General features: G+C 30.6%; 1 protein-coding gene across 1 annotated transcript in view; it reads right to left on the bottom strand.

Annotated features, from left to right (window-relative positions):
- Positions 1–224: 224 nt before the first annotated feature.
- LOC113386048 (somatostatin receptor type 4-like) overlaps positions 225–14,446 on the bottom strand; it is a 42,271-nt gene continuing 28,049 nt past the window's right edge. Inside the window, exon 5 of the mRNA XM_026623857.1 lies at positions 225–302. Within this exon, the coding sequence (XP_026479642.1) occupies positions 225–302 (78 nt within the window). The remainder of the gene's footprint in view (positions 303–14,446) is intronic.

Here is a 14,446-nt window from a genome sequence, read left to right on the forward strand (position 1 = left end):
AACACACAACGTCGCGCGACGCTTACTGATGACGGAAGTTTTTGAGCAGGCATCGGGAGCGGATATCTGCTCCAAAACCTCACATTAGCGGCGGTACAATGTGGTAAAAAGTACCGGCTCTAGCGTGAAATCCACAAAATTTCACTAAAATACATATATCATAACACAAACAACCAAAGCTTCCAAATGGATAGCGTGATAGCAATCAGCTTGTATGTGATGTATCACGCTTCAACGGTCTCACTCAGAGCACCAGAACCCTCGCTGGGGGTGCTCCCACAGCCCAAATCCATATCCCCATGCTGTGAGATCAAAAACCAATTCATAATCAATAACCATAACACAACAACAAAACACCAGCCCGGGCGATCTTTCCCCAAAACCGTAAAACCCCAAATTTTCCCAAAAATCGCAAAACCCCATTCTATTCTCAATTTACTTTTTCTAAACGCCCCGAGTATAACCCACATACATTATATCAAACACAAAACAACAATCATTTTAAAATTTACATTCACTCAAATCTTGCATTAAAATCTAAAACATTTTCATTTAAAACGAGGGAAAAGTCAAAATACACTTATCTCTTATACTTAGCTGGCCAGCTGTCATTCATAAAAATATGCATACTCACACACAATTTCTCAATTCCCGACTGCACTAAACAACCACTTTCACCACCAAATCGAAATATTCATCTATTCATGTTAATAATCGTCTATTACCCCCAATTTTCTCTTTTCGCGTCGTATTCCTTCATACGCGAATTATTTCCTTTATTTCCTTGAATCCCTCACAAGGACATCTTTTTTTTCTCAACATCTTTTTCCCCAATATCATTCTATCCCAGCATTATTCTCAACGGTTATAAAGTATCGCCCAGTGCTCTCTGAGTGATGGAAAAGAAACACCAAAGTACAAACCAACGCCTCTGCACTTGCTGTCAATTCTAACCTATATACTATATACTATCCCTAGCATTACCCCTAATTATTCATCCTGCCTATTTATCTACTTCATTTATTCTATGTAATTTATCTACCTATGCATTTGCTACCTTTTTTTTTTTTTACCTATATTTTCTTACTATTCTATCTTATTACTATTCTTAACTCTATTCTATTTGGGCGTGCATTAATTGTATAAAAGAGAAAAAAAAACCAACAGTCTGTGAACAAGTAATTTCTTTTATATAATAAATCTCGCAAAAGAACGAAGAAACAACAGGTGTAATAAATAATAATTATATCAGAAGTAATAACAGTATATTATAGAACATTCGCATACCAAATCGAGCATTGAATTTTTAAAAAAAAGAACAATTATTAAATGATCTAACTATTTCACCTATGTGTTATACGGTAACTCGCCATTTTTTTTTTATCTTTACTTTTACTTTGCAAACTATCTCTTTCCTAAAGCCTAGCGACTTATGCATTCTTCGCTTTCGCTTATTTCATTTATTGCATTTCTTATATCTCCCTCTAGTCCTACTTGCATTTCTATTTGTCCCTTTGTCGCATTGCATTCGTCCTCCCTTACGTGTTGTACACGCCCCTTTTGAAGAATAATAGTTCCGTCTCACATGGACCGGACGCGCTCGCAAATTTATCTAATTAAGTATTACTACGTATCTATTAATTATCTCCTATTTTGCGATTATGATCTTACTGAATTATTATTATCCTTAATCCTTTATTCCTATCTATCTTATCTATATTTGACTAAACATGTGACTGCCGTCTTGTTGCGCTAATGGAATAATTGCAAAATAACATAACCGGTTGAATGAAAGGGACGAGAAACCAATGATTTTTAAACTGAAGACAATAAAATTCATTCGACGTTTCCTTTATCCATCTTTTCTACCGCGAAAACTAAATATCAATCATTAAGTACTAAACACAAACAATTCAACAATAATTCAAAAAACAAATTAATAATAAAAACAGCATCAAAGTATTTTTTTAACAGTAACAACCATAAAAAAAAACTATCAAATATAAAAATTAAATTTCTAATCCCATTTCACTATTGGCAGTATGAGCCGTATCGACCTTGATGTCAGTGGGCTCGACTGATTACAATTAAATCGGAGTGGCTAAGTCCGCTCTAATTGAAAATCACCAAAGACATCCTGATCAATTCAAATGCATATCGAAAATCGGTGTCACCAAGAGCTTTCGCACTGAATTATATACAAGCTATCCAGGCGGTGGTGATCGACCTAACAAAAATTTGCCACAATTCAAATCCCTGTAAGCCGTTGCTTTCGACGCATTCCCAAACAAATATTCGGCACCTCATATGCACGGAGGCGAATAACTCCGCAATTCTCAAAACTGCTCTAAATTTTGAGATAAAACAAATCATAATAAAAATACTCTAACGCAATAGCGCAAACAAAACTAAACAGAAAAAGAAATTCGCTCGTAATTTAAAAACAGCCACATGTATTCGAAAATTATTGTAAACCCCTGACTCAACAAAAAAAACATATATATATACAAAGACATCTTCCCTAATTTTAAAATATTTTTTACACTACACTTAAAACTATCTACGCAACTCAAAAATCTAGTACTTAAACCAAAAAAAAAGCTTTTAGCCTGGCGTTGACATACGTTAGGGACCATAAGTTCGCAACACGAGAACGATGTCTGGGCATTTTCGACCTCACATATACTTGCCCCACGCGTTGTGGCGTCTTGAAAACATAGGGATGAAATGTTTACACAAAAAAAAGCAATAAAAATTATCCCGCTGCGTCACTTAAATGTCTGTGACTAGAGATCGAATTCGAAGAGAAAATAACTTCGACGATATCTTACCCTTGCAATATGATATTTTAAAATAACTTTCTTTAAAATATTTACGACTATATATATATATAAAAAAAATAAACTCTACTCACAAGAACGATTTCCATGAAACAACACTTAACTGTATAACATAACTTAATGTATCTGGCAATCATCATAAATTTTATGTATTAGTGTTTACGAAAATGCTTATGAATAACACAATACACTAAACAATCCTAATAATGTTCGTAATAAACAAAAATTCTAAATCTGTATAGAACAATATTTTTCTATACACTAATTATAATAATTTCGAATTTAAAATTTATATTCTAATAATCTTAATTTAAAATGATGGTAATTATAATTAACCTAGGAAACACGTATCTAATAGTACACGAACAAAAGCCTTTCCCAAAAAATCGAAATAAAACAAACCGCGCGACTGAACAACAAGAAACATTAACGAACAAAAATACAAATACAATAAATAGATTCCGCATTTCAAAATTATTATAAAACAACCTTTAAATTTTACAAATTAAATAGATTTTCAAAATCCACAAATCAAAATTCTAACAATTCCTTGAACTACTTGATTATTCGTTTTCGCGCCAACCATTTCGCAAATTACGTTTACATTAACCCCAACATACATAGAAAACCCCTTTGATCACACAACAACATTTCAATTTATATATACCGCTAAACCTTATTTCAAATTGCACTATGTTTTCATAATTTTAAGTGTTCCAACAATCTTCTGTACACTCAACTATGATAACCAAGAGTTCAACAAATTTCATAAATACCAATTTAATAATAACGCGTAATCAAGAAATGCCGAATCTTCGCGAAAAAACAAATCGAAACCCGAAATTGATCAATAACAAAATAACAAAAAAATAAAACGAGGAAACTGTAAACTTACACGCAAGGAAAAATAACCGCGAATGAACCAACAATAAAATTGTTTTACCGAGATCGTAATAATGCCGTCGATGGTGGATCAAATGATTACCAAAACAAATTAATACTTTTTAATCATTTGATCGTTAAACCAACGAAAAGCATACCCGGCGCTTGTCCACCATTTTGTCACGAATCCCTTTTTATTTATTGTGAAACCCTTTTTTATTATTTATTACCCTTGATTCATGCCCTAATTTACTATTGTTGTTACATTCGCGGTCTTTCTACACCCTTACCGTGACGTCGCAATCCTGTAAGAAACTGATTACTTTAAAACTACTAATGAAAAGGCGTTTGTTCGTTACTTAATTAACAAACCTATATTTAAACATAACAATCCCTTAATCTAAAACATTTCTTATTCTAACATGCAACTTATTTAGACTTATCTTTAACCACGGCGCAACCAGTGTCCATCACATGTCCATACATCGGGCCCGATTCACATAAATCACTTAACCATCACCTTTAGGTATTTTCACTAAGTCTACTTTCTGTTTGGGGACAGTCTCCGAACGCTGTCCCCCCATGATGTCCTCTAATCTCACATTCAATACATTTTATTAACACTTTCGTGCGCTGGACCGCACGTTTGTCGACACTGAGGCCACGCCGGCAACTCTCAACCCCGACAACGACTACCTCAAGACTACGACTATTTCTAGACTACTAAAAATGCAGACAACTCTCAGCCCTCGACACACTCCTCATCAGGGACATGTTTTTTATGCATATAGGGAGAGGGGTAGTAATGTGTTATTTTACATCCGTGTGCGGGTCCTCACCCACACATTCGTAACAATATTAATCGCCTTTTGTTGTCGGATTTATACTAAAATCTGCTATAGACAAAACAGGATTATTTTTGGAACAATTGCTCATATTTGCCTTCACAATTCGAGAGTATTGAATACTGTACATTTTGTGTACCATTCGTTTAAATAATTGTGTATATCATTTGTTTCTATATAACTGAGTTTGGAATTTATACAAATGTTATATGAACTTCTGATAATATGATCCAATAGAAACAAAACCATATAATATTCAAATAAAAAATCAATGAGAATTAATCGCCATTTAAATCTAAAATAAATAAACTAACTTCGAATGAATTAGATGCATTAGGGGCCATATTAATTATTCGTTATTAATTATTTAAAATTTTATTATTTAAGCATAGAATAATAACTTTACTCTTAATGTAATGAATAGTATTGTTTTTGTATAGTATTTCCGAACTATACGCATGCATATTTGAATTTAAATTGCTTCTTTGTTGTATCGTACGAAAAGAAAATAAAGTTGTGATAATACGATGTAAATATAACGGCGTGCATATTTTGCATCTTTAATATAGCCATTCATTTTTTTGGAACATGTTCGATACACAATTACAAAAAACAAATTACACTTCTATTGGAAATTACTTTTTATCTATTTCAGAAAATAATATTCGTATTAATAATAGGCGATTCTTTTTGCAAGTGTCATACTAAATCATTATTCTTATTTGCGAAGTCAATTTGTTCGTGAGTTGGAACTTTTGGGAGTTTCTCTATAAATCAATAGCTATTCTTAAAAAGTTTCTTATTCGAGTTTTTTGAAAGTTATAAATACTATATTAATGATTATAATATATTAAAAGAAATATATTAAAGATTATATATAAATTGATGGAGTGATTTAATTCAATTGTTATAAATACTTAATGTGAAATATGAAGTTGTTTTTGCTCAATATTTTTTATATCTGCATGTCGATCCTTTGAAAGAGTAAATAACGATTTAATTAAATCGGCATATAAATATTTGATATGGATATACTTCGTAATGCAAATATGTTTGGAATATTTTTTTTTAATTTATTTATTCTACTAGTCCAATATTTATCAAAGGCAATGTAATATTTTGTTGGTGCTTCCATCATATTTTTATTGCGATGATAATTTTTACTAAAGCAATGTTTGGAAGGTTCAATAGTGTCCCAAGTGGAAAATTGTCTATTATTAAATGCCATTAAAATATATGTTAAATTCGTGCATGTGTTTATTTTGGAATATATAAACAATGTTTAATTTATGGCTAATAATGATGAACTATTAAATGAATATTCTCTGAATAAAATTTGAAAATAAATGACCTTATAACTAAACTCCGTATAAATCGTAAATCTCTGCAAAATTATTACTGCTTCTGTTTATACGGAAGCCGAGTGGTGAAAGATATTATTTTCTATATTTATATAGGATTTAATATTAATATTTGAGGACAAATATTTAAGTAAAAGGCTTCTAGAAATTATATATCCTGATTAGTATTCAGAACTGAATGATAATAAGGCTATTGTATTTGTAGCTCTATGCAGTGATAACATTTTAATATTTATAACTGAATTTTTGTATTTAATACATTTATGAATTTAATACAAAAAATTCATAAATAAATTACAAATTAATTATTCAAAATAGAAGTAAATGATAATGGATCTTTTGCGATTATAATATAATATTGCAAATATTTATATTTTTTTAATTGTGTGTTAATTTAATTAAGTTTAATTTAATTCTACTTAATCATTGCATTTAACTTTGTGAGAGTATTGAAATCATATAGAAATTAATAGTATATTTCCTGATAACTAATTACTATTTTGGTATAACTCTATTAGTTGTTCTGAAACTTTAGATAATTTTAAATTTGGAAAAAACGTTCTGAGAATTTTCAAATCTTAATTGTTATAAATTTTTGTTCAATAATTTGTTCTGATTAGTATAATTAAAAGAGTTAATTGGTATACTATCTATTTATTAATTTATTATTAGTTGCAATAACTAGAAAAATTCTAGAAATTGCAGCAAGTTACGTTTTTTAGTTTGAATTGTTATTTATCATATGGATATGAAACTAGTTGGTATTGGTATTTTGCCTTGGGGCAAGTTATATGAACTTCTTGATATGTGTAAATAACCGACTTAATCAATGAAAAGTAAATTAATTTATGAGTGATTAAAAGTATTCCGAGTGGATTTATTATACATAATTGAAAACCAACGAACACGTTAACTCGGAGTATTTTTTTCGTTCTTGAAATAATTTTGTTGAAATTCTTTCAACTCGGAGTATACTTTTCAAAAATCAACAATTTTTATAATTATACCAGTATCCGTAGGACTTTAATGGTTTAGTAGGTTTAATAAGACCAGGTACTTTATCATTATACCAAGTAAATCGTCTAATTTTAATTATAACAAACGTCAAAAAAACTACTCATTTTCTCAAACTTTGATGAATTTTTAAAATTAAACTACTTGTCGTAAGGCCGTAATAATTCAGTAAGTTCTATAAGACCATAGTATATATCGCCAAAAAAAGTTCCATATAACAGTTTAACACTTTTTTCCAAATTACAAAGAAACGGCTTGGCAGATCGTCGCACAGACCTGACAAACGATAGTCCTCATCGAGATACATCAAATGGCTTTTAAATTTTTGAAGTCGATTTAGCCGTTTTTGAGAAAACGGCGATTTACGGCAAAAAATCTGTTGATGCACAAGCACACACACACATACACATACTTTTTTCAAATTTGGTCTCAGATTCAGAATGGCTTGAAACGTCGAGAAAACATAAAATTAGCGAATCGGATTTTTTGATGAAAACATAAACTTCTCCTTCGGGAAGTTAAAAATGCTGATTTTATCAAAAGCTCTTTGTCACACATATGAAAACAAATCATAAATAATTTGGTAGTAGTTTTGGTTTAATCCAAAATGCCTTAAATTATTTGTAGGCGGTTTGCGTAGTTATGTTGTACATTATATTGGCTACAGAATCCATATTATTTCCGTGAATGAATGTGTTTCTCTTGTCGATGTAATTACATCATTAGTCTGAGGTATGTGCTTGAAACGTTATTTCCATTTATTTTCCTTAGTTCAGTCGCTTTTTGACAAATTATTAGAGGCCTTAGATATAGGAAAAACGAAATATATTGCTATTGGATAACACATAAGAAAACTATTCTTACAAGAATGTGTTTATGTCGCTTATGTGAGAATTATTTTGGACTTCAGAAAAGATTTGCCTCAACATATCAATTATTTGAAATGTTACTGCTATTATTCCATCTTTATGCTTTGCTGTATGGTCCATTAAAATAAATATGAATGCAAATTTTCTAATGGAATAATGTCACTTCTTCGTCTTTTTGGTGTATTCTAATTGTATTATTATCAACGCCACATTTTATATTTGGTTTTCAGCAGTAACATTATCATGTTAGTTAATAAAAACATGTCGTCTATGATAAAAATGTAGATAAGACTATAACATTATTAGTCTGACATTGTTTAAGCTCGTGTATGTAATTTTATATACTCTATTAATAGTTATGTTAATCCTGTTTACTTTATCAGATTACGTTTTCGGTTTATCGGGAAAATTGCACGTGATGGGAATAAGACTACAAAATTGCGTTAGCTAATCCGGCACAAAAGCACATGCTGCTTTCATTCGCCGGTAGCTGGATTTGATCAAATTGCCGATGGTGGACAAGATCTATTTAATAATTCAATGGGTCAGATACGAGTAATTCCCTTCTGCCCATTCTAAAGCATAAAATTTACATCAAGTACGAAGTCACAAAGTTTAAATAGGTTTATGGAAAAACTGTTGTTTTAGAAGTGCTTATTTAATTGTTCAATATCACGAAAGTTTATTTTTTGCAGAATTGCTTAATAGAGATGTTTCACGTGTAGAGTAATCCTAATTTGGGTATAAGTTTCATTATTTTGGTTCTATAATAATGAAACTTGCACATTACACTACAAAATATCTAAAAAATATATACGAAAATAAAATATAAGGTGTATTTATTTATCGGCTTAGTCTGAATCTAATGATCAAATATTTAATATTAACTTAATTATATAACAACATAATTTATATAATTGATATTATATGGTCTGTGCAGAAGCCAAATGCTGAATATGGATGAATATCAACATTTATAGGTATATTATTATTATTATTATTATTATTATTATATTCTGCATATTTTTTTCATCAATCATTTCTTTTATTTACCTTTTACTCGTGTTTTTTTTCATTTCGAATACCTTACTTTATTATTATTTTTTCTGGTACTTCTGTTTCTTAGAGGTTTTCATTAAATGTATAAAAAAAGGCATCTTAAGAGATAGTACTTCTATATGTGTAGTAGATTATAAATTTTATGTCAACTTATTTTGATGAAGGGGCTTTTTGGGTATATTACTATTTCTGCATTATAACTTAGAATATAGTGATAGGTTTTGTTACATGAAATTGTGCATAATAAGTACCTTAACCAATTTGTCAAATTAGTCTGAGAGGTATTTTGAACTCGAAGGTTTTAATGCAAATATTTATGCTAGTCTATTAATCACCGCAGTACAAGCTATCGCAAAGCACACGAGTGCCCTTAAATTAATGTGAGCGCCAGCTGTAATTCATGAGCAATCATGATTTCGGTTATAAAATGGAAATCTCTTATTTGGAGATCAATTTTAATTATCTATTAAAATTTTTGTTTTGCTTGTAATAAAAAATTATAAAAGAAACGTTTTTACATTGAGATATACATTTCTATATAAATCTGATATAATTTATTGAATTAAAAAAAAATATTGAGAACGAAACAAAAAACATTTTTTGCAATAGCAGTACTGGCATTGAGAGAAATATATTGATCTTTGTAAACAGTATAGCTAAAATATGCAGAAGATTACAAAAAAACAGAATCTATGGGATAGGGAAGATCGCTCAAAATCAATCTATGGGATAGGGAAGGTCACTCCAATTTGACTTTTGACCATTATACTGTGAAAACCAAATCCACCACATCACAATACATAACGTATTACTAACAAGCAACTATCGAACAATGTTCATTAAAATCTTGAACTACAATATAGTTACTACACCATTGTAGAAATGTTTTCTTGCTATTCGTCAAAAAATTGTCTTCTGATGGAAGCCTGCCTATGGAAACTGGGCAACCGAGGGATAAAAAAGTTCACCATTTTATTTTTGGTTTTAAAAAGCTTTTGCGTGCTACAGTACACTAGTTAGGCAATGTGATGAAGTTTAATCATTAGTTTTATTATTGAAACATAAGATATGTTTTATTACTAATACCAATATTTGCAACGGTTAAACTCTCTCATGTTTTTCAAAATAGAAGTAGTAAAAAGCATAGCATTGGCACTGTTACTATGTAGAATATGAGTTTGGTTAGTGATGTAAGCGAAACTTGGGGTTTCTCGTTGGTGAAGCTTAATTCGAGAAAGTTCGTGCGACCGTGAACTTACAGGAGACATCAGCGGCACGAGTGTTAATTATAACGACATGCGACATCCATAAGCGGGCAACTTTCGAACAAGTATATCCCTTAAATTTCAGGAAATTGTGTTTTTTATCTACTCTTAGAGCGAAGAATTCACATCGTAAAAGTATCGAATATAAATTAGTTTCCAACATCTTTGGGTTTCAAGATCTTCTTATTTAATCTCTTTTGATGGCTCTTATGGTCGATGTGTATGTATGTTCTCTATGAAACTTAACTATTATGAAATTTAAAAGATTTTTGTAATTACACAATTTATTAACTTTCGAGGAAGTTGATGTTTTCATCAAAAAATCCTATTTCCTAATTTTACGTTTTTCGACGTTTCAAGCCATTCTGAATCGAATGAGACAAATTTGGAAAAATATATATGTGTGTGTGAATAGATTTTTTTTAATTATGTTGAAGCACAAATGTTGGTGGAAACATTGGAAATGACCATATCGTACATTAAGTTGCTCAATTGTTTTATTTATTAGAATCTCTCAGTAACTTTGGAGTGGTTTTGAAAACTCAACCTTGAAATTTCGTTCCAAACTCATTTTCGAAGAGTACTGTTGCTAACCAATGATATTTATAGGATTTGTTAAAATCTTATTACGATCTTGACGTCAGATAATATTATTCTGAATGGCGATAAATCCTTCCGTAATGAAATATAATATTAAATTTAAGGGGGATTCTAGGTAGAGCGATGAATTTTAGGTAAAGAAAGCAATGAAGGTTTTATATCCATTTTTTTACAAATTGTTCATTAATATTAAAAATACAAAAACAAAAATTTAAAATGAAAAAGTTGGAAAATTGCAAAAACTGGCAGCTGATGAAGTGGGTGATCTCAAAAAATTGGCACCTCAGTCTTTGACATGATTTCAGCCCTCGTAGCCATCGAAAATGCAAAAAATAAAAGGATTATTAATCTGCATTGATGTCGCAATCGCCCGCACTAGCGATGAGTAAAGAATTTTATTTTACAAATTGGCGACTGTTTGGAAAAAAAAATTTTAACTGTTTTTTTGAGTTTCTAGAATTTTTTAAAAATAGTAAAAATTGGAATTTGGGGATAATCCTAGTTCGGGCTATAGATAGGTCTATAAACAAGACTCTTTGAACATTTCAAGTGAATTGGTCGATTAAAACTCGAGAAATCGTGTCAACAGTACTGAAAGGTCTGTTCTGAGAAAACGCATTTAAAGTTTTGTGTGAAGCCAAACCAGCATGGAGACCGAGTCAGTAAAATGCCATTACCTCCGAAAATAATTCAAATTTCAAAAACCTCGTACCCATATTCTTAGATGGTTAAACTTAGAAAATATGAAATAAAATAAACGATTTTTTTTTAATTTCTACACTAGGATAGCCCCTTAATCTTTATAAATAGGGCTATAAGGAATTTAATTGTATGGTTACAGAAATTTAGCATCATACGTTTTGTATTTTCAAAAACGACTTTGTAATGGCGCTATGTTTTGAACTAATTAAAATGAATGAATTGCAAATCTATACTTGGACACCCGGAAGGAAAACAGTCCTAAACGATGCTCAAACTTGTCATTTGAATATTTAATCAGTTTTTGCTTTTAACCTTTTTGGACCCTTTTAATCTCGAAATGATACCATGTGGGCAAATTTAAATGATTTAATGAATCGTCAAGTAATAAAACGCTCGCAGACAGTCATTGCACGTGTCCTGGGTTCCATACTCTGGTTCCATTTTTCATCCTGTCATTGCTCAGTCATGCATCAGGGGTTACAGGACTACGTGACCGACCTCCATTCAGACTAATCGACTTCTGCATTGATGATTTTCTTTGGAGACAACCGAAATACTTGTATTCCCACGAGACTTGGTCATTAAGTGGGGTATCAGCTGACTGATAGCTTGTTTGTTATATGTATATGCATAAAATGGTAATAAAATTTGCTGAAGTGGCGCCTAAAACGTTGCTGCATTGTTAACTTTATTAACAGGCCAATACTTTTAATTCTCATCAATACAGGAAATACGGTATCTTTTGATTTTTAGTCGAGATCTTTTGATCTTTTGGCTTTCCGATTTTTCTGAATCGTAAATATTGTCTTCGTCGACATTTTGTCAAAAATGCTTATAACAAAATCAAAATATTACTAACTAAATATAACGTTATTTTCAATTAATAATTTATTTATACTAATGTAATATATGCTTATAGAGAAGGAAAGTACCATAAATGCTTAGCTCAATTTTCCATACACAACTGTTTCAAGCTTAAATATTTGCGATATAACAACGATGCATACAACTATTATTTATGTTTGACAATTAGTCCAGTCATTTGGTCGTTTTGCCGGTACAGTACTCCGGGAATTCTGAAAATTGGTAATCTTATAGATTTTGAGGTGCTCTTTACGAAAATCAACTTTGCCACCTCAAATTTGAACGGCAAGTTGCCGCCATATTAAAAAAATGGCGTCAAAAAACAGCTTTTTTAAAATATCTCCTTTCTGGCTCATTCTACGATAAAACTATATATGTACGAATTAAACTAGAGAAAATTTCCTACAATTCCTTAGAAAACCGTTTTTTTGTGAAATTGATAGTTTGAGAGTACGGCCGCCTCAAAGTCTTTGCTGCTCTCGCCCTAGTATCAAATCTGTCCATATATGACAGCACTTCGAACTTGACCACATTCTCTCCAATAATTAATATTTTCAATGTTAAATTAAGCGAATAAGATCTAGAAATACAATAATTCAAATATTTTTCTGTTTTTTGCTGATTTTTTAACGCTTCAAGCTACTTGAAGCCAAGCTATAATTATACTTATAGCTACTTTGCCATTGAAGTGTTAAAAAATTAGCAAAAAAAAACGAAAAATATTTGAATTATTTTATTTCTAGATCTTATTCGCTTAATTTAACATTGAAAATATTAATTATTAGAGAGAATGTGGTCAAGTTCGAAGTGCTGTCATATATGGACGGATTTGATACTACGGCGAGAGCAGCAAAGACTTTGAGGCGGCCTACTCTCAAACTAACAATTTCACAAAAAAACGGTTTTCTAAGGAATTGTAGGAAATTTTCTCTAGTTTAATTCGTACATATATAGTTTATCGTTAGAATAAGCCAGAAGGAGATATTTAAAAAAGCTGTTTTTTGACGCCATTTTTTAACATGGCGCAACTTGCCGTTCAAATTGAGGTGGCCAAAGTGATTTTCGTAAAGAGCACCTCAAAATCTATAAGATTACCAATTTTCAGAATTCCCGGAGTACTGTCCGGCAACAGCCTTTTTTTGCACCAAATGACTGGACTAAATATATAAAGCAATATGAGCGAGTAACATTACTATCTCGAACATTTCATCTCCAGTGTCTCAATATCAATCATTCATCATGTCGTATCAATATGTCACAGGAACAATACATTATTCATAAACGATGCGTTATAAAAATACTTCTCATGAGTATGATCCGTTTTTTTAGAATACAATAGGAAATATTGTGATATAAAAAGATTTCACAAGAAATTTACGCATTTACATATAATTACTATCTACGATCAACCATGTAAAATTGGCAAAGCTGTGTTTTAGTATTAAATATAAATTTTGATTGTAAGTGATGATAATGCCTTTGTTGAATGGCGATTGCACGATTATAGAAGAATTTATCCAAAGTATGTATTCGATTAAATAGTTCTATCGTCGTTGTTAATTTTAGCTGAATCTTTTGATATTTAAAGAATGTTGGACTTTGGAACCAACTAACGTAAAATCATAAATTGTATATATACGTATAGATATATTTATAAACAAATATAGGAAAAAATTTTAATGGCAGATGGTTAATAAATAACAAGAAGTCGAAAAACAGATTAGAGCAATTCTTAATATATAAAAATGGTTATCATATACAAAAATAAATTTTAACGATTTCGCTGTGGCGAGGTTTTCCGCTGAATTGACACTGCTTTACGAGCAAGCAAGCTACCTAAATACCGTAGACAAAGATATATTTGTTTAACTGTTTTCATTGCAATTCGCAAAATTTTCTTTTACATTTATCCGTTAAAAGAGAAAGTCATTTTGTAAAAAATATGATTTGTCAAAAGCCACGATACAATCATGTATTTTGGTCCATTGCATCTTAATACATATTTTAAATGATGTATTATTTTTAGATATGCACGTTCTGATTCAAGCTTACCATAGATAAATTAAATGCGAGCGCTTTTATATATTAACATTTTAAACAACATCAATAATGAGTCTTTTATCAAATCAGTGTTGTGTTTATTTT

The sequence above is a fragment of the Ctenocephalides felis genome, unplaced genomic scaffold (genome assembly GCF_003426905.1).
Source record: "Ctenocephalides felis isolate EL2017-DRISC unplaced genomic scaffold, ASM342690v1 CF-g0.4_SCAFFOLD_03571, whole genome shotgun sequence".
Lineage (NCBI taxonomy): Eukaryota > Metazoa > Arthropoda > Insecta > Siphonaptera > Pulicidae > Ctenocephalides > Ctenocephalides felis.